General features: G+C 37.1%; 1 protein-coding gene across 1 annotated transcript in view; it reads right to left on the minus strand.

The window, feature by feature from the left end:
* Positions 1-22847, minus strand: part of VEGFC (vascular endothelial growth factor C) — a 102216-nt gene that overhangs the window by 28070 nt on the left and 51299 nt on the right. Inside the window, exons 2-3 of the mRNA XM_047714233.1 lie at positions 9260-9473; positions 7620-7810 (exon numbers count right to left, since the gene is read on the minus strand). Coding sequence (XP_047570189.1) covers positions 7620-7810; positions 9260-9473 — 405 coding nt within the window. The remainder of the gene's footprint in view (positions 1-7619; positions 7811-9259; positions 9474-22847) is intronic.

Raw genomic sequence — 22847 nt, forward strand, 5'->3', positions numbered from 1 at the left:
CCATGGGCACTCGTTGAACCCAGCAAAGAGGCTGAGGTTTCTTTAGCTCCAACTCCAGGATTTCCAAGGAAGCCCCATTGGGTTTGGTCGTTTTTCTTTCTCATTCCTACCTCCCAAAAAACTATGTAAGGTAAATACTAACATTTAAATAACATTTTAATCCAAATGTTTGGCTCAAAAGCAGATGACTTTCTTCTGTTTCTCTATTTGAGTCATCAAATAATTTATCTTCTGCAAAATTCACTTTCTCCTTTTCGGTTGTATCTCTTAAATATACAACTTCTCATAAGAAAATATACTGACAGCATATGTTTATGAAAGAGGTCAAAAAGACACCCAATGTACTTCTCAGAAGCAGATAGCTGGGGGACTTTGAAGCAGTTGTGACCTACTAGTTCGTTCTGGAATGCTTCATGCATATGGTTTCACTTTTTAACTAATGGCTGGCTTCCTCACACATTCTGCTAACCTGCCCTTCACTGAGCCCCATAAAACAAATTCTAGGAAGTTTTTATAAAAAACTTGGGTTTAAAAATACTTAAGGTACACTGTCCTTAAAATTTATATGATTCTAGTTGGTGACCTTTTTTGCTAAAGGATATGTCTGGAACTCCTTTAACAAGAGAGAAATTCTTTTTTTTTCCCCTACAGAAAATACAGCAATAAGGAACTTTCCCTTTATGTTTGAAACAGATCCTCCCATGCTCCCCTTTATAGTATATTGAAAATAAAATTAAAAATACACTTAGGAAAGGTACTACTTAGGTGTAACCTTTTATAAGTTGAAATATAAGCAAAAATGTTAAACACACATGAAAACCTTGCCTTCAGGAGTTTCACATCTCACTGTCCTTGATGTGCATTTCCATAAAGCCCTGCATTTCTCTTTCACACATTTAGACAACTTTTATTTACTTGACAAATGTTGACTGCCTTTCCCTGCTAATCTTTGTGCTGAGTGCAGGATCTATTCGTCACGTTAATCCTTTATATGGCAGAGTACGAACACCACATGGTGGGTGCTTCACCCCACTTGCTTAATTCAATTTAAATTAAAATAATTGCTTCTATCATTAAAAGTGGATTCTTCAGGTAGGAGAAGAGCATGATATTAAGAAATCAAAAGGAGAAATGGATGGGACTCTCAGTGACTGAATGTTGGCTTTCCCTTGGCATTGGCTTTCGCTCTTCTCTCCTGATACGTGAACTCTCTAGGTAGTAGCAAGGACGCCAGGGCTTCGAACAGCATTTATCAATATGCTGCTTCCTCTCATATCTGCAGCTGTGGATCCAATCGCCGTGGCAGAACTCTAGAATCACATGCCCAATCTTCTTCGGGTATCTCTACCCAAATATCACTCCGATTCTTCAAAACCAACACATTCATGGCTCTACCCCTTGACCCTAAATCTGTTCTCTTTTCTTTATTCATGGAATTTAGTGCCTAATGCTTACTATGTGCCAGCAACTGTGCTGTGATCGAAGGTAATGATCAGTCTCCACTGTCATAGAGTTTGGAGCTTACGGACTAAAGCTGTCGGACAGATGAGGTAATGATGCTGACATATGGGCATTAAAGGATGCTGCAGACCACACAGCAGGCTGTCTTAGAGGGTGACCTTCATATCTACACCTAAAGAGTCACAGAAATTCTCGATGAGGGGGGTATAGGAAGCTGTGTAAGGAGACAGTTCCAATACAGAGTATCGTAGTGACCCTATGGAAGGAGGTACTGACAACATTTAAGGAGTAGGTGAATTTGGGTCCTTGTGGAAAGTAGTATTTGGGAGAAAGCAGTGGCAACTGGGACTGCAGATTTAGGCAGCAGCCAGATCACAGCGGGCCTCATAGACCACGTTGAAGGATTGACCCAAAGAAGGCCCCTTAAGGAGAATGTCGTTCCAAATATGTCACAGCTTAGAGCGTTTGCATAGATCAGTCAGAACACATGCTAGCCTGGGCAGAGACTGACTTCTCATTTAGAAGACAAAAACTCACTTCTATCACGTGGCCCATGACTAGGAGGGAGATAGGGAGATACGAGGCTGGCCCAGGGGACTAATGAACGTGGCCGACGTCAGATGAGATCAGCAGGATGATGACCCTGGGTAGATTCTAGCCATGTTTGGAAGGGAGATTTAACTCGAATTATTGACTGGGCTTTTAGTGAAATGGAGAATAACTGCAATTAACCAAAAAGATGGTGGTGTCACGTACAAAGAGAATACCAGAAGAGGCAGAGGGTTATTTACTTGCTTGTCCATCTGTGTGGGTGCGGTGGGCTTGGGGGAATGGGTCATAACTTCAGCATGGCGCACATGAACCAGGACCCACCAGAGGGGAAGCCAAGTCCCATGTTGGAGTATGGGAACCATGAGAGATGACAACACAAACCAATCACGAGAAGCCAGACCTCAAAAGTTGTATAGGCAAATTCTTATCCTTCCCATGAGCAGATGACCAGGAGGCAGCAGGCAAAATGAATGATTTCAACATCATAAATCTGCTATAAAAGCCATCCTAAATTCTAGGAAGCCTGGAGGTGAAAGGATGAAATTCAGTGAGAACGGATTCCATATGATCAACATAGACTTAGTTTTCTCTTAGAAAAAATATCCTACTTGGGGATACCAGACCAAATTCTATTTTACCTACACATACCTTAAATTTAGCACTAAAAGCTCTTCTTAGCCTGGAAGGCTTCTACTTTCTGAAGCCTACAGCCTTCTGACACCTCCAGCTTGACAGAAGCTTGTGTGCTCTTGTGCATACACACTTATCCTAGAATAAATGCCTTCACTCTGGCACCCAGTAAGTCCACGTGGGACCTCATCCGGGCACTGGAGGTAATAAATACGCAGTCGTGCCATAGAAACCAGTGGTGAACAGAAGACTACGTTCATTCATTTTGTTTACTAATAATGATTTTTCTGTTTTCTAAGTTTAGATTTTTACCTAAGGCACTCCTGGTGTCATTTGGCACATGTGTAAAGTGTATTTACTAAGACAATAGTAAGAGCAATAGAATGGTGACTTCTCATATCAGCTGTGAATAGGAAAAAAAAGAGGAGCATTTTCTCCTCCGTTTATTCAAAAATAGACATTTAAAAAATACTCTTCTGAAATTTATAGCCCATACTTTGATTAGGCAATAGGATCAGTTTATTTAAAAATTACACACATGAGTTAACAAACTATATTACTATTGGCCTTTAAGGCAGTAGTTTTGAAATCTGTTTTGACAGATAAGGACACCTCCCCTCCTGGGAACTGTGGGATAAGCACTGCGGATGTGTCCATATCTTCATTTCTTTTTCTCTGGTGAGAGGGTCAGTTTTAATGTGCTTCCAAAAGGGGATGTGTGCCAATTCTGTGCCTGACACTCAGGGAACTGGTGAGCAACACAGATGTGTTCTTGGCTTTATGGAGGAGGTGGACATTCATCAAATAATAATGGCTATATTGTAATAAACTAGGATTATAAGATGAAGGAAGTGCTAGGAGAGAAAAGTATGGGAAACTATCAAGCCTTTAAAAGAAATACATGAGGGGCGCCTGGGTGGCTCAGTGGGTTAAGCCGCTGCCTTCGGCTCAGGTCATGATCTCAGAGTCCTGGGATCGAGCCCCGCATCGGGCTCTCTGCTCAGTGGGGAGCCTGCTTCCTCCTCTCTCTCTGCCTTCCTCTCTGCCTGCTTGTGATCTCTCTGTCAAATAAATAAATAAAATCTTTAAAAAAAAAAAAAAAAAGAAATACATGATACAGTCAAGGAGGTCAGAAAAGTGTCCCCCAAGGACTTCTGGAGCCATGTGGCAGATCAGAAGGACTGATACTTCAGCAAGGAGGAGACGGGCAGGTGAGGGAGACTGACAAGTGTGAGCGAGGACGCCGGGCTAGAGGGGACACTGGTTCCCAGGGACTCAAGGAAGTCGACAGCAGTCGGGAGTACCGTCAGTTAAGAACAAGGGGCAGTTATGTCCCATGGTGCTGTGGAGGAAGGCAGGCACTGAAGGCTGTGATAGAGATTTAGGTCTTACTCAACAGCAGCGGGCAATCCCTGAAGGGTCTTTATGCTGGAGACTGACACCACCAGATTTGTGTTTTAAAAATATCACATTTGGGGGTCATTAAGGGAGTGCATGGGGACGAGGAGAAATGGAAGTGGGAACACCGAGGGGCATGGTTTTTCATTAGCTGGAAAGCATGAGAAGCCTGTTGGACTATAGTGATGGTGGTTGACATGGGGAGTCAAAATACTTAGGGGACAAGACGGACATCTGATGTGGTGACAGGCTGGATGTGTGATAAGAGAAGGGAGACGGCAGGGAAGACCCCTGTGTTTCTGACTAGTGATGAAGTCACACGTCAGGAGGGGAAACCACAAGGCCAGGGTGTTGTCTGGGCTGAGTGCGGTGCTGGGAACGGGAAGCTCGTCTAAGCAGCTATTGCACAAAACATCTGAGCATCCGTATCTAAAGAAGACGCACTTTGAAATATGTAATTCCAGTATTAAAATAAGGAATACACCTTAACGCATGAGATATTAAGGTTAAAATAAGATGTATTTTTTAAAGAAAATTCATTTTAAAACATATTTTCTATCAACATGCCATAATAGAAGAATCTGCAGAAGAAATTAGTAATGAGCAATAAATAGCTTTACATATTGTCAACTAGCAACTGATTTTCACCTAGAAAATAAACTAACTCCAACAGAACAAAATCCTGCTAAAACACTTATTGCTCAGCTTTATACTTTTGCAATATGAGCACTTTGAAAGTAAAGTTTTATCTAACAACCAAATCCAGTAAGGCATTTTTGAAATGATAAGTAACGAGCTTTTAGTAGATACATCTTATTTGGTGAAATAATTCTTCAAGAACTGTCTTTTGAGGCTATTCTATGTCATCCCATTTTTATTTTTATTTTGTTAAATATTTTATTTATTAGAGAGCATGAGAAAGGGGAGGCTTAGAGGGAGAAGCAGACTCCCTGCCGAGCAGGGGGCATGATGTGGAACTCGATCCCAGGACTCCAGGATCATGACCTGAGCCGAAGGCAGTCGCTTAACCCACTGAGCCACCCAGGCGCCCCTGTTATCCCATTTTTTTTTTTAAAGATTTTATTTATTTATTTGTCAGAGAGAGAGAGAGAGAGAGAGAGCGAGCACAGGCAGACAGAGTGGCAGGCAGAGGCAGAGGGAGAAGCAGGCTCCCCACAGAACAAGGAGCCCGATGTGGGACTCGATCCCAGGACGCTGGGATCATGACCTGAGCCGAAGGCAGCTGCTTAACCAACTGAGCCACCCAGACGTCCCCTGTTATCCCATTTTTAAAAGAGATATAGCCTTTCAGTCTTTGGAAAATGTAACTGGTATATCTAGGCCTTTGAACCTTAAATCGGTATCAACCAAATTGATAGCGATTTAAGTCAAATCCCGTAATAATGATATAACCTAGGATACATATCATACTGCTTAATTGAAATATTTAAAAAGATGCTAGTAAAGACATTCTGAAAATGTAATTTCCTCAAACACTCACTTTTATTTTCTCTAACTTTTAAAAAAAATGACATTTCAAGAAACTCAGAAGGCCAAAAATTCTTTTATGGAATTTGGCTTAAATATAAAAGCAGCAACATTTTTAATATTAACATCTTTTAAAAAAATGAATGTTAGTTTTTTGGAGGCTATCCTACTGGAATAAATATTTATTTTGATTTTTTAAAAGTATTAAGTTCCAACATTTATTAAAGGATTTTTAAAATCACGTTTTACTACAGCGTTAAGATAAACACATATTATCCAGTAAAACCTGTCAAATTAGTAGTATTTTATTCAGAAGAGTGTACACTAAATCTACAGCTTCTTAGCTAACAAATTCCTAATTACTGTTTGATCAAGATGGAGGGGTAAGGGCGGGGTGGGGGGGACACGACAAAGGAGCTTCACTATGCTCAATTTCTACAATTATATGTTATCCTATTAAAATATTAGAATTTTATCAAGCACAGAAATGTTATCCCATGACCCACAAACATAGTTTACTGATTGTTTCTACATGCACAAATATATTTAGAATTATGCTGCATCTCTTGCTAATGCTTGTCGGAAGGAATGCTGTATCATTGTGCTAGCCTGTAGAAGGTAATCAGGACTAAAGAAACTCCTGGCTGTGCTTAACTCTGATGATAACAGCATCACTCCTCAGTTTTGTTTTGTTTTTTTTTAAATCTTTAAAGTTTAGGTACAGGTAAGTTGAAGAGAAAATTCAGTTTTATAGTTTATTTTTTGTTTCCTCTTGCAAGTCTTAGTATCTGAAATGGCTTATTCCGTCATCAAACATACGTACAATACAAAGAAATACAATATATTTTTCCCAAAAAAGCAGTCTGGATTGTATATTAGGACAGTGTCTCCAAAACCAGAGCCCAAATGATCATCAGAGTAAAATTCTTAGACATTTCTAACCAGATGAGAAAGCACAGTTGAAGAAACTCGGGTAATCTTAATTTTCATTTTCACTTAGTTGTATTAAAATAGGAGTAGATTTTATTAATGGGATCCAAGCTTTCACTCAGCTCAAGTCTCTGTGAGAAGCTTTAATGATACGTATTCCAAGTATAGACATTATTTGACTAAAAATGTTAATTTTTTGTCATTCCACATTGTATCAAGCAAACCTCACCATCACATTTTTAAAATTATTTTTCATTTTGAAGGTCAAAGTGTAGTTCTGAATGAAGCCAGATTACCTATGTTATTTCAACTCTCAAAAGTGACTGGAAAAGCCTTTCAAGCAAACACAGGTTTGACTTTTGGGAAGTTTGCATCAGCTCAGCCCACAGCCTGGGCTTCTCCAAATATCGCTGTGCAGAGGCCAGTGACACACAGCGCTTTAAGCCACACTTGGTGGTTGTCCTGGTGGTTATCACAGCTCGTCATGTGCCTTCTGATAGCAGTCTCCTCGCCCACAGGGGACCTCAGTGCAGGGTAGCGCAGCTGAGCCCAAAATCCCGGACCCAGACCCAACCTCGAGATAAGTTTCTTGATTATTATACTAAAAGCTTCACATCTAATATGATGGGACTTTACGGGTGAACCAAAATACTTGAGATTCAGTGTCAGAATATTTTCTTGGCTTTCTAAGTGGACACAATGAACACGCCCTGAGGACTGGCTTACTTCAGTATTGTCCCCCGGTTGCACAGAACACAGATGTTTCCTCGCATGCTCTGAATTTGTGATTCGTGCCGAAGCTCTAGAATCAGAAGACTTAACTGTTTAAAAGTAATCAATGGCCAAATGGCAACATTTAGATATCTCTCTCTCTCTCTCTCTCTCTCTCTCTCTCTCTCTCTCACACACACACACACACACACACACACACACACACACACACACATTCATACGTATGTTGATGATTTGTTTCCCTTGGCTGGGACATCAGAGCTCATAAAGCAAGAGTAACTTTCTTGGCGAGATTAAAGCCTCAACACCACAGAGTACTGAGAAGTCCCCTTCACTCCCCAAAGACAATATAAACCGCTCAGAAAGGCAGGGGGACCCGCGCCACGGTCAGGGACTGAGCGGGCGGCCCGTGGGGCCAGGGCACCTACCGTCTTGCTGAGGTGGCTTGTGCTGGTGTTCATACACTGTAGGCCCTCGCTGTTACAGCAGCCCCCACATCTGTAGACGGACACACATGGAGGTTTAAAGAAGGTGTTTGTGGCAGCTCCAAACTCCTTCCCCACATCTATACACACCTCACGGGGTGCGCACTGAGTTTTTCTCCACTCATTATCAATACCTGTCGGGTCACAGGGAAGGCCGTAAGTTACACAGAAGCCAGCGAGGGGAGCGAGCCCGCAGCGAGTTGGAAGTCACGTTTGATCTCAGATTTTCAGACTGAAGTTTACTACGTGAGGTTAAAAAAAGAAATAGTTGACAGGATTCTAAATTGCCCTGAGGATCGGAATGCAATATAATATTTATTTAATACTGAACAGAGAAGCGAAGGATATTTTCTTAAAAAACGAATTTCTGTAGTCCGGTAACAAGCTAAATTAGGATTATGCTTTCTTAAAACAACACCAATTTTTCTGTAGCACTTATGTTTGGTTTTCTTTGCTTCTGAAAATGAAAATTTAATAATACAGATGTTTGCAGGACCTGCGGAGAGACAGTCACGCTCATTTGCTATAGCATGTACTATTTTTGCGGTTTAGGCAAAGATAAACAACATGATTGAATTTTTCTTTCTAAACTGAGATGTAAATGAGGAAATCGCTCCGGGTTTGGACTGAATTCAAAGATCGTTTTCAGGCAGGCTATCTGGCAGCTTTGGATAACGTCACTTGAAATGCAAGGGTGTTTTCCACCAACTGGGACATGTATCCTGAACTAAGTGTCTTCAGGAAAGTCAGATGCTCGCTCTTGGAATTCTGTTTCCAGTGACCTACAGGCTTAGTTCTAATACTGTGGACTCTTTAAATATTGCATTAGAGATGACGTACTTCTCAAATATTCTGGCTTCTTTTCCCCATCTTCTCCCTCAAGTAAAATTTTTAGAAGAAAGGATATAAACTATGGGCTATTCAACCTTGAAGCCATTTTGCTTGCATGTCTTTTCAAAATGATTTGCAATCGCAAACCGTGATAGCGATGACTCTCTCCCAACTGAAGGAGTTAGTTTTTTTTTTAAAAGTAGCCCACCAATTTATGCTATTGCCCTTCTACGCAGCAAAATTTCTTATAATGCTCCCTGCTAGATCTTTCAGTAGCTTTCCAAAAGTCTAGCTCCCAAGCCAGTTACCTGTGAAACAAGGCAATAAGAAGTCTTGGAAAAGATGATTTGGGGGGTGATTTAGAAATTAAGCACTTCTGAATCCGAATCAGAAAAGGTATGTGCAATTATTTTGTAAGATACAGAATATTTAAATGGGGAAACTGACACATTGTGGAAAATACTTCTTCAGGTTTTTAATATTTTGCAATGGAATATCACCTTAATAAAAAAAATGTGTTGGTAGGTGTGTACCTTTCTATTTTTATATTTCGAGAATTCCTCTTTACCACTCAGAGTGAAATTATAAAATGCTGTATTTTGAAAATCTTCATTCCTGTTTTTTTCCTTTCAGCCCTAAGGCATTTAGTGGTACAAATGCTGAAATTTAAGAACAAAAACAAAACAACAGGCTGGCAGATTTCACTGGGCTGATATATAAAGCTTATCATATATTTTCTTTCCCATACTTACTTTTCAAGATCTCTGCATTATAATGTGCTGCAGCAAATTTTACAGTCTCTTCTGTTCTCGCATTGTTGTTGGGCTGTTCTTTGTAACGCTGCCAGCCGCCCTTCCTTAATTGACACTTGTACATTTTCCAATATTCTGGGTAGAGCACAGTCATGAGCTCGTCCACACTAGACACTGACCGCAACTGTTCCTCCAAATCTTTGCCTGCATACGCCTATCAAAGAAACACGCATGATCAGTTATCAGATCAAGAGATTTGAAAACAAATGCACTAAAAAACCCTCTAGGTTTAATGTTATATATGCCAGATCCTTATTAAAAATGTTATTAATTAAAAAAAAGTTATTATCCTTGAATTACTTCATTTACTTGGTAAAATTATATTCATATCTTAATTTGAATCAGTACCATGATTAAAAATGAAGTTAAGTATGCACAACCAAATTTGTAAAGTATACAAGATAAGAATTTTGTGAGACGTAATTTTATTTTTTTCTATTTTTAAAATTATTTTTATTAACATATAATGTATTATTTGTCCCAGGGGTACAGGTCTGTGAATCATCAGGCTTACACACTTCATAGCACTCACCATAGCACATACCTTCCCCAATGTCCATCACCCAGCCACCCTCTCCCTATCCCCTTACCCCCAGCAACCCTCAGTTTGTTTTGTGAGATTAAGAGTCTCTTATGGTTTTGAGACATAATTTTAAAAATAATTTCCAAAGTAGCTTGTTGGATTTATAGTTCTACATAACTGGCAAATTTTTAAGTCTGAGAATGTATTCAAGCCTGTATTATCCTCCAATACATATAAACTGAAGTCCGCTCTAACGCTTTGCTTCGCTTTTAGTTATCAGCATCAGTAAAATATAATGGAGCAGGATGCTTGACATTAGGAAACTCTGTTTTACAGAAGTGGTTTTAGAATGAATAATTCCACGAAGGATGGGATTTCAGCAACAGCATCCCAGGTTTATATTCTGGCAGGACCTCCAAGTGTTTCCAAAAAACCTGACTGTCAAGATTAATTTTGCTGTGAAAAAGACATGAAATAGTTTGGAGAACATTAATTCTGCTCATAAATAACTGTCCACATTACTGTGTCCAATTAAGTAGACCATCCCAAGTTATATTCAGGTAGTTACCATAGATACAAAAAAAAAAAACCCCTCAGCTTTCTAAACTATTCTTTGAAATTAAGGGAAAATGGGACATTGTTTAACTTCATCTGCAAAGTGAAATACAACATGAACTGTTTATTTTATACTGCCATGCTTATCCCAGCTCTTAAGTCTAAATGTGGGAGGAAATGTTTCAGACACTGGTTCTTACAGTTTAGCGTGTGTAGGAATCAGCTAGAGAAGTGACCACCCCCACTGGGGGGTCTTGGATGGAGATCAATAGTCTACATTCTGGGGTGCCTGGGTGGCTCAGTGGGTTAAGCTTTGCCTTCGGCTCAGATCACGATCCCAGGGTCTTGGGATGGAGCCCCGCATGGGGCTCTCTGCTCAGCAAGGAGCCTGCTTCCTCCTCTCTCTCTCTCTGCCTGCCTCTCTGCCTAAATGTGATCTCTGTCTATCAAATAAATTAAAAAAAAATGGTCTATATTCTAACAAGTTAGAGTTGGGCAATAAAATTGGATAATAAAAGTGTTAATTTTAGGATTTCCTTATTAATTTTAGGATTTCCCCTTCCTTTATTTATTGTGTCAGTGGAGTATATATTTAATCTCTTTAGGTCTGTGTTCTGAAAATAGGGATATTAATCCATTACCTTCTGGAATTCCTGATATGCCATCTGGCTATATAAATATAATTCCCTTGAATAGATGGAAGGTGGGATGGAGAAGTTGCAGTAAATGAAAGTGACAACATCTCACACAGTTGTCCAGTTGTTTATGAAATATTTGTCTCAGGAAAATCTCATCTATGACACAACATTCAAGAATCAAAAACGTCTTGGAATCTTAAAAGGATTGCAAGTGAAGAGAAAGGCTGCAAAAAAGTACATGGGTAAATGTTTGGTCATCGCTACCTAAAACGCAACATCACGGATGGGGTTTCCGTCTGTCTCTGCTTGCTTGAATAGCCCTCGAACAGTAGGAACACCATGGGACTGTGTGACTGGTGGGTCCCTGGGAATCTTTTCCCCATAATTTGGCTGGAATTAAAGTCAAGTCGTGACCTCAGCTGATCACACGAAACTCACAGGAACATGCATGAGTGTTCGCTCTGCCAGGAAGAGCTTCAGGACCACACCCACCAGTGTTACATGACAGAGGAGAGGAACATGCCAAGCCATAGAGCACAAAGAGACAGTGGGGAAGTGGGACTTTCAGTGAAATATTATTCAAAATTTTAGGACAAATCAAAATTGTGCTTCACATTTTGTACTTCGAAACTTAGAAAGGGAAAGTAATATTAATTGTATCTAGGACAGAAAATGCCATTACTTGTTAGATAAATAGAAAAATATAAGCATACAATTCACAATAGAAAAAACACAATATAAAAAAGTGGAAAAAAAAAGTGCCAAAGCCAACCTACAACATAGGAATAGAAAATAAGGTTTTATTTATATTCTTAGGCTGAAAAAAAGGCTTTTTATGTAAATTATCTATATGGTAGAAAATACTGGAAACCAAAATACAATAAAGTAGGGAAACTATTTGCAATATACATGACAGATGGAAATGGACTAATATTCTTAAAATATCTCATGAACATGATAATGACAAAAAATAAACAGGTGCTTCAATAGAAAAATGGGCAAGGATCGTAAACTGAAGATTCACTGAGAATAAATATGTTAGTATGTATTTGGTGATGGTAAAAGTGAAGGAAGCCCTAATTTCTTTCAATCCTGGTGGGAATGTAAATTTGTAAAGCAATTTAAGGCAAATGTGTTATTTCAAATTGGAGGGAGTTGAGTTAAAAACAAGCTCCGTTTTATTCAGCAAATTCACTTTGGAATTAAATTTTCCATCCAATAGAAGTGAGACTATCATTATGCCAGATATAAGTACAAACTTGTTATGCGGCTGTCTATCATATATGAACTTAAAAACAATCTGTACAGACAATAAAAAAAACTGATTAAATAGTATAGCGTACAAACATAAATGTAATAATACAATAAATGAGATATGTAAAGAGGTTCATAAGTACTTTATGAAGAAGTATACAATTTAGACACAGTACACAGGATGTTTATATATGTAGTAAATATTTTTATAAAACCAAATTCACATATAGATTGTATGCATACATTTGCATATATAGACAAGAGTAAAACATATGCAGCTACATATATATATATATTCTCCAAATTGCAGAATTAAGGTAATTATTATGTCCTTCTTTATAAATTTTTATGCTTTAAATTTTACTTTTTTTAAAGGTTTTATTTATTTGAAAGACACAGAAGGTATCAGTAGGGGAAGGAACAGAGGGAGAGGGAGAAGCAGACTCCCCACTGAGCAGGGAGCCCAACTCAGGCTCAATCCCAGGACCCGAAGATCATGACCTGAGCCAAAGGCAGACATTTAGCCCACTGAGCCACGCAGGCACTCCTGTACTTCAAATTTTAAATAATGCACATATATAATTTTGAACAACAGAATGACAATTTGAAAATAATTGTCTCTAAATGCATTGGCTCTTATTTCGGCCTTCATTTGCTTTTTTCTTCTTATGTTTCTATAGAGCATGCCTTTGACATATAAATTTATAGCAACCACTGGCAAAAGCAGAAGCTGTCATAGAATACCTACGTCTAATACCTGTCTAATACCTAAAATGGTATTAGAATAGCTTGATACTGAGTAATTTATTTATTCCCATTAGACTTTAATTATTATATCTGTGGAAGAAAAAGAAACCTTAATATCAAAAGACCAGATTTCCACCTTGGCAAAAGACCTTTTTAACTGAGGAAAATTAGATTTCATTTTTTCAAGTCTCCCTCTATAAAATGGAAATCATAATATCTTTCTCATAGAATTTTTGTGATGATCCAAATAGACATTTGATACAGAAGTATGTTACACATCTTATAGGTAAAGGTGAATAACTTGTCATTATAAAATCTATAGACGGCAAACGCACAGTACAGATTTTTTAGGTAAACTGAAATTTTTGCTCAATTTTGAACTGTAACTCTCAGTATTGTACCAGTTCTGGCATCCTATTTCTTTCAATGTGTCTTCTGCATTTTTGTTCTAAATGAGTAGCAACCTGGGAATTCAGCATTGTCAGCTAAGTGATATGGCCAATGTGTGACTCTGGAGAAGACCCCAGTCTTAAAGATAAAACAGTGCCAGTTTACCATGGCACATTCACGTTCACATTCTACTTTTGAGGAATTAGAAGAGGTCCCAGTAAACCTAGAAGGAGTTCTGAACCAGGAACACCCTCAAATCTTTCAAGTAGAGGTGTATCTGTGTGAAAGGTTCCTTCTCAAAGCTTGCTCTTTTTTCTTAGTACAATATACTTAACTCCCAATGTTATATTAATTTTAGGTGTACAACATACTGATTCAAAAATTCTATATGCTTCTCAGCAGTCACCACGGTAAATGTAGTCACCACCTGTCACTGTACAACTTTATTCTAGTATTACTGTCTACATGCCCCATGCTAAGGTTTCTATCTCCATGACTTATTTATTTCAAAACTGGAAGTCTGTACCTCTTAATCCCTGTTTCTATTTCAACCATCTGCGTGTGTACCTCACCCCTGGGAACTACCAGCTTGTTCTTGTATTTAAGAGTCTCTTTGTTCTGTTTTGTTTTTTTTAGATTCCACAGTTCCATGTAAGTGAAACTGTATGGTATTTACCTTTCTCTGACTTATGGTGTTCAGCATAATGCCCTCTAGGTCTATCCATGTTGTTGCAAATGACAAGATCTCACTCTTTTATGGTTCAGGAATATTTCATTGTGTGTAGTTATATGGATGTGTGTGTGTGTCTGTGTGTGTGTGTGTGTGTGTGTGTGCACAGGCGCGTGCGCACGCAACACCTGGGTAACTTCCATATCTTGGCTATTATAAATAATGCTACAATAAACATAGGGGTGCACATATCTTCTCAAACTAGTGTTTTCATTTTCTTTGGGTAAAATAGTAAAATTACTGGACCATACAGTATTTCCATTTTTAATGATTTGAGGAATCTCCATACTGTTTTCCACAGTGGCTGCACCAGTCTACACTCCCACCAACAGTGCACGAGGGTTCCTTTTCTCCGAACCTCACCAACACTTGCTATTTGTCTTTTTGATACTAGCTGTTCTGACTGGTATGGGGTAGTATCTCATTGTGGTTTTACTTTACATTTGATCATCATTTGATGATTAGTGATGTTGAATATCTTTTCATGTGTCTGATGGCCATTTGTACGTCTTTAGAAAAATGTCTCTTCAGATCCTCTCCCTATTTATTAATTGGATCATCTGCTCTTTTCTGGTGTTGTATAAGTTGCTTATATAATTGAATATTAATTCCTTATCAAATATATCATTTGCAAGTATCTTCTCCCACTCAGTAAGTTGCATTTTCATTTTGTTGATGGCTTTCTTTGTTGTGCCATAGCTTTTTATTTTGTTGTAGTCCCAACAGTTTACTTTTGCTTTTGTTTCTCTTGCTTGAGGAGACACGTCCATAAATATGTTGCTATGGCTGACATCTAAGAGATTACTGCTTATCTTTGCTTTTTGCAGTTTTATGATTTTACGTTTTACACCTAAGTCTCTAATCCATTTTGAGTCTATATTTGTGTCTGGTGTAAGAAAGTGGTCCAGCTTCATTCTTTGCATGTAGCTGTCCAGTTTTCCCAACACCATTTGTTGAAGAGATTTATCACCATTGTATATTTTTGCCTCTTTTGTAATGGGTTAATTGACCATATAGGTGTGGGTTTATTTCTGGACTCTATTCTGTTCCATTGATCTGTTATCTCCTTTTGTGCCAGCACCGTACTGTTTTGGTCACTACTGCTTTGTAGTACATCTTGAAACCTGGGATTATGGTACCTCCAGGTTTGTTCTTGTTTCTCAAGAACATAAAATTGCTTAAGCTATTTTAGGTCTTTTGTGGTTCCATATAAATTTTAGGATTATTTGTTGTAGTTCTGTGAAAAATGCTATCAGTATTTTGATAGGGATTGAACCGAATCTGTAGATTGCTAGGTAGTATAGATATTTTAATAATATTAATGCTTCTACCTCATGAGCATGGAGTGTCTATTTGTTTGTGTCATCTTCACTTTCTTTCGTCAGTGTCATAGTTTATGGAATACAGGTCTTCTCCTTAGTTAAGTTTATTCCTAGGTATTTTATTTCTTTTTGGTGTAATTGTAAATGGGATTATTTTCTTAATTTCTCTTTCTGCTATTTTGTTATTAGTGTACAGAAATGCATCAGAGTTCTGTATATTAATTTTATATCCTGTGGTTTTACTGAATTTTGTCATCAGTTCTAGTCGTTTTTTTTTGTGGAGTCTTTAGAGTTTACTTTAGGGGGGGTTCTATGTATAATATGTGATCTGCAAATTGTGATATTTCTTCCTTACCAATTTAGATACCCTTGTTTCTTTCTCTTGTCTGATTGCACTGGCTAGGACTTCCATTACTAAGTAGAATACAAGTGTTGAGAGTGGACATCCTTGTCCTTGATCTTAGAGAAGAGCTCTCAGTTTTTCACCACTGAGTATGTTAGCTGTGGGTTTTACATATATAGCCTTTGTTATGTTGAGGTATGTTCCCTCTAAACCCATTTTGTTGAGAGTTTCTTTTCTTTTTCTTTCTTTCTTTTTTTTTTTTTTATCATGAATGGACGTTGTATTATGCCACATGCTTTTCCTGTATCTATGCAGTTTTAATTCTTCCTCTTGTTAATGTGGCATATCACATCAAGAGATTTGTGAATATTGAAACAATCTTGAATCCTTGGAATAAATCCCACCTGATTATGGTGAATCATCCTTTTATTGTGTTGTTGAATTTAGTTTGTTAATGTTTTGTTAAGGAATTTTGCATCTGTGCTTGGCATCTAAGTCAGAGATACTGATCTGTCATTTCTTTTTTTTTGTAGTATCTCTGTATTCAGGGTGCTACTGACCTTGTAGAACAAATCTGGAAGTTCTTCCTTTTCTATTTTTTTGGAGTAGTTTGAGAATAGGTATTAACTCTTCAAAGTTTTGGTGGAATTTATTTGTGAAGCCATCTGGCCCTGGGCTTTTGTTTGTTGGAGTCTTTTGATTACTAATTTAATTTCATTCTAGTAATCTCTATGTTCAAATTTCCTACTTCTTATTCAATTCTGGAAGATGCATATTTCTAGTAATTTATCCATTTCTTCTGGGTTGTCCAATTTGTTGGCAAATATTTTTTCATAATATCCTCTTATAATTCTTTGTATTTCTCTGGTATCAGTTTTTATTTCTCCTTCTTCATTTCTGATTTTATTTATTTCAGTCCTTTCTCTTTTTCTCTTGATGAGTCTGGCTGTTTTCAATTTTATTTATCCTTTCAAGATTCAGCTCTTAGTATCATTAACTGTAGTATTGTTTTCTTTTGTATTTTTCTTTCATTTATTTCCATTCTAATATTTAGTGCTTCCTTCCTTCTACTAGCTTTGAGCTTTGTGTTTTCTTTTTCTAGCTCCTTTAGGTGTAAGGTTAGGTTGTTTGAGAAGATTCTTACTTCTTGAGGTAGGATTGCATCGCTATATCTAAATGCTTTCTCGAGTCTTCATGTTCATCAATGTTTTCCAGAACATTGAGGTCCTTTGCTTGAATGTTATATATTCTTTTTATTTTTCCAAAAGAATTTAGTACATCTTACAATAGGAAGGATCTTAAAAATGGATATTCAAATGTAATAAAAACCTTCAAGTAATCTAAAAATGAATGTAATTTTATACTCTATCCTTGGAGGGATCAAATACAATGGCCCAGTGATGACTCTTATGTAATATTCAGTCTGTATGCATTTGCAAACAACCACCTATGTGACATTCCATGGAGGATTTTGAGTGCTATGGAAGTCAAGCTGAGTGTGCAACATCAAAGACGGGGAGCTACCATCAGGAACAAACCGCTTTCTTGATAATTCATTGTACATGAAATACATTCCCTTTTTACCCTAACAGAAGAATGATGATTCCAGAAGTTACATGATGAGAAAGAGTTTTGGGGATTCACCTTCAATCTGTAATTCCCCTAATTATGAAGAATCATAGTATAAACTGAACACCTGAGGTAGCATTGACTGTGGATCCTAATCACTTTACATTTTACACACCTAGCCTGCAAAACCTATTTTTCCTCCTCCTTCTCTTTGTTGACTAGCGGTTGTTCAGACACCTGCTAGGGACAAATCAAGAGTCCATGTAGGTTGTCCTTCCTCCCCCAAACTGTGACAACCCAGAGAGTCAATGATAAGTAGCAAGTAAGTCACTTAGGATTCATGTTAGTAATAGCCAATGAGTGGAAAATTGGTTTTTAGAAAACCCTCCAAATCCAATGTCAATAATCTCTTCGAACAACAATCTTAGTTAATTTCTATGTTATATCTAGACTTGACACTCATTTGATAATATTATGAAGTTGAAAATTCATGAGGAAATGCATATACTTTAATTATGGAAAATTTTCTTTCACTTAGAAGCATAATTTGTTACCAGAGAGTAATAATCAGAATTGAAGGAGTGGGCAAGAGTCTATCCAAGACAGGTTTGATCACACTACTGTATTTTCATGAAATGGCCAAAAATGTCATAGGCAAATCTGTTTGGTTGTCCCATATATCTATATTTTGAAGGAGAGGAGGTAAAAAACTTATCGTTCAAACTGGAAAATAAGGGATGTTTGCATTTTTTTCATAAACTGTGTATATGCTGTCTTTAAAAGTCTGGCTCAAATTATACTTTATATTTGAAAAGTGTGTATTTTGATGGACAATTTCACAAGACGAAGCAAAAAAATTATTTGGTCAAATTATCAGTTTAATAAAACAAGAAATTTACTAAAAAGTTGAAAAGAAAATATTTTTCATATTATTCCCATCATATACATCATTCCTTTGCCTTAAGAAACCAAATTATCAGTAGAGATCAATTATAAGGCAATTATCAAGATCAATAACTCTGTATTACCATTGGGTTTTCTTTCTTTCTTCTTTGAAAATAGGATCAGATCCAATCATTAGAATAAGTAGTTGCTGAAATTATTGTTTCCCTAATACAGCAGAGGAAATGCTTATTCAGTCCTTCTTCCTTAACAGGGGCAGTTATATGGCAGGTGTTCTGTTTCCTTCAGACAACTATCCACACTAGGCAAATTTGTAAATTTTACAGTATATTTTGATTAATGAAAAAACACCTTTTAAAAGCCAAAATCTGGAAAAGGTGGCAGAACGTAGAGGGCTTTGGATTTGAAAAATCATCCAATACATAGCTGTAAAATTCATTTAAAAAAATCACCCTTTAGTAGAGTCATAAATAAATATGTAAGATGAAACGTTATCCTTCTAAGGAATAGGAACTTGTAAATGTTTTATATAAGCTTAGCAAGTCATTCTACCTAATGTTTCAGGGAGGGTTTCAGAGTCAGGTATTTCCCCCCACAGATTACCCATCACCTATGTCTACACCAACCTGATATGCCACAGATAGGTATACCCTGAAAGCAGACATTTATTTACATTTCAGTTTAACACTGGAAGTTTTTTATTGGAAGTTTTAAGTTTCAATTTTTTTCTTAATCCCCTGAAATATTTTATTGTAAATTTTGAAAATAAGGCCATAATAAAGAATGGAATCTTTTTATGTCTATTATTAATAGCATGGATTGCTCTTTTTTTTCCCCCCAAAAAGTCACTTTTTTAGTTTATCACATATATGAATTAAATTAAAAAATCAAGTATTTATCTCATTATCTAAGTAGACTCGTAGAAGATATTTTAAATATTCACTTTCAATTGTTATTGTGGAAACAACTTTCTAATTTAATGCCAAAGTAGACAATCATATTTGCATAATCCACACAACGGACAAGATAGCTCTATATACACTGACTACTTGCACCCAACACTGAAAACCACTCGCTTCTTATTTTTGAACGGAAGTGGTCTTCCTTATAGAATGACAAACTGATCTCAGAACTATTAATTCCAACCTTTGTCCATGTACAATGGCAAAAATAGCACCAGACAGATGAAGCTAGAAATCAGGAATGTTTTTACTGACAACAAGGGACCAAGGAACTAAAACCATTCACTCAAGAATGACTGACAAGCAAGGAACTAAAACATATTACTCTAATATTCCAATATTTACATATTGTAGAGCAATGGCTTTAAACCAGGGATGATTGTCCCCTTGGGTCATTTGGCAACATCCACAGACATTTTGACTTTTCAGAACTATGGGGTGATGCTACTGGCCCTAGTTAAGTGAAGGCCAAGAACCCTGGCAACCATTCTAAAATGCACAAGACAGCTTCCTAAAGGAAAAAAAAAATTATCCAGGCCAACACTCACTGGTGCTGTTTGTTGGGAAACTGCAGCTAAGTTAGAGTGGGCTTTGCCATATTTTAGCCTCTTTTTTTTTTTTTTAAGATTTTATTTATTTATTTGACAGAGATCACAAGTAGATGGAGAGGCAGGCAGAGAGAGCGGGGGGGGGGGGGGAGCAGGATCTCCGCCGAGCAGAGAACCCGATGCGGGACTCGATCCCAGGACCCTGAGATCATGACCTGAGCCGAAGGCAGCGGCTTAACCCACTGAGCCACCCAGGCGCCCATATTTTAGCCTCTTAAAAATGTGTCAGAAGGTTAAAATTTGCATGCATTTTACTTTTTAAAACCCCCAGTCAGAACGACTAAATGAATGAATGTATGGTTTTAAAATATCCCCTGCAGGTGGACTTAGTAACATTCTCAGAGATACTTTTTATCTTGCAGGGTTACATCTTATTTTTCTTTTTACACAGGCATTTCTCAACGCCTTGTTTCCTAAGGAGAAGAGAACAGAGTAGTTTAGACACAGTCTTCCTAGGTAAGTAAATTCAAAACATTTCATAATTATTTTCCTTTGATTGCTTTCATGTTTTCTTTTGAAGATTAATTTCAAAATCAATTTATACATTTTTTTGATGATGCTCTTTTAGAAGGTTATTTTGAAATTACAGAATGTAATGGGTTATTATAAGATTTCTTTTCAGTAAAAATTTTTCTTTGATATTTTAAAGGCTAATTTATATTACTGCTGCTTAATTCTGGAAGTAATATTAATAATACTTTTAAAAGTCCTTAAAAATATTCATACAAGAAAGTGAATCATAGGACACAGTTTCATAAACTGTACAAATTGAACACACCCCTGTAATTGTACCCAGATCAATGATACAGAGTATCAACCACATTCCAGGAACTTTTTTTTCTCCTCAGTGATTATTCTTTACCAAATATTGCCACTTTGTTATATTTCTGCATTTCTGTTTTCTGCCAACATAGTTTTTAGTCTTTTTAAAATTTTACATAAAAGGTATCCAAGAACATACAGTATTTTCTGTTGGGTCCTTTTCTCATGCTTTCATTTGTGTCATTCGTGTCTGTCATCTGAAGCAGTTGGTTTTCCTGCTGTCTTGCTTCTCATTCTATGAAATACTGTAATTTATTAATCTAATCTATGCTCAGCATGTCTTCTGATAGACGTAATATGAATGCAGGGGTGGTCTCTAACTAGAAATAGGTTTGGTGGTTCATGAGGTATGCATATATAGAGAGCTTATAGATATGGCCATTTCTAAAGTAATTGTGCCAATTTATTCTCCTAAGGGCTGTGGACAAGAATCCCTGGCTCCTTATCTTTGCCAACAACTAGCAGTGTTTGGTTTTCCATTTTAGCCATTCCGATGGGGTTGTGAGAACACTTATGTGGTTTTTTGTGTAGTACGCCTCGATGACCGATGATACTGAGCATTCTCATGTTATTTGGACATTGGGTTATCCTCTTCTAAAAACTGCCAGTTAAAAGCTTTTTATTCATCCCTGTTGGCTGTCTTGTCATTGATTTGTAAGAGTTTTTAATGGACTCCGGAAATAAGTCGTTTATCAAATATGTGGATTGTAAGCATCTTCTTCCGGTATGAAACTCATATTCTCTCTCAGTGGTGTTTGCTAAGAGAAATTAAAGAAAATCCACATAAATGAAGAGACTTATCATGTTCACAGACTTGAACACTCAGTATTATTAAGTTGACAATCCTCCACATGTTGACCTATAAATTCAACGCAGTTCCAGTAGAATTTCTTGCAGAAATCACAAGCTGATCCTAAAATGTGTGTAAACAATGTAGAATAACTAATTTTACTTAGAAAAAGAACACAACCTTGGAGGACTCACATTTTATCACGTCTCAAACTTTTTGCAGTAATCAAGACAGTCTGATACCAGTTTAAGACTAGACTGATAGATTAGAATACAGAATGCAGAAAGAAACAAATAAAAAACATCTAGACTGATGATCAATAGATTTTTGACAAAGTTGCCAAGGCAAATAAATGCAGAAGGGGTAGTCTATTCAATAGAAGGTGCTGGAACAATCAGTTAGTTAAATGCCAAAACAGAAACAGTAAAAAACAACCAAAAACCCCTCAAAAAACCCAAAACCAAAAAACAAAAACCAAACCAGAAAACAAAACAACTTAGACCCTTTCTTCTCACACACTTATAAATCAATACAAAATAGATCATATACCTTAAGGTGAGCATTAAAACTATAAACATTTTAAGACAAAATGTGGTTTCACCTTTGTGAATTTGGATTCGGTCACAGTATCTTAGATGTGACATCAAAAACATGATTTATAAAAGAAAAATTATAGGCTGGACTTCATCAAAATGGAAACTTTTGTTCTTCTAAAGACATCAGTAGAGGCACCAGGGTGGTTCAGGGCGTTAAGCCTCTGCCTTTGGTTCAGGTCATGATCTCAGGGTCCTGGGATCTAGGCTTGCATCAGGCTCTCTGCTCAGCAGGGAGTCTACTTCCCTTCCTCTCTCTCTGCCTGCCTCTCTGCCTACTTGTGATCTCTTTCTGTCAAATAAATAAATAAAATCTTTAAAAAATTAAAAAAAAATTAAAGACATCAGTAAGAAAATTAAAAGACAAGCCAAACATGGTAGTAAGATGTTTGAACATCATATTTCTGATAAAGAACTTGTATCCAAAATATACCAAGGTCTTCCAAATAAAAAAAGAAAGACAACCCAAGTTTTAAAAAGATGGGAGGCAGAAGACTTGAATAGATGTTGGTCCAAAAAAGATATTCAGATGGCTGATAGGTACTTGAAAAAATGTTCAACATCACTAGTTATTAAGGTAAATTATGCAAATTAAGCCCCAAGTTATCATTACACACACCCACCAGAATGACTATAATTCAAAAGAATAACATACCAAGTATTGGTGAGGAAGAGGGAAAAACTACAACCCCCCATTTTGTTCACATGAATGTAAAATATATACTTTGGGAGCTAGTCTGACAGTTTCTTAAATAATTAAACATATATTTATATGGCCC

This window comes from Lutra lutra, chromosome 2 (genome assembly GCF_902655055.1).
Source record: "Lutra lutra chromosome 2, mLutLut1.2, whole genome shotgun sequence".
NCBI lineage: Eukaryota > Metazoa > Chordata > Mammalia > Carnivora > Mustelidae > Lutra > Lutra lutra.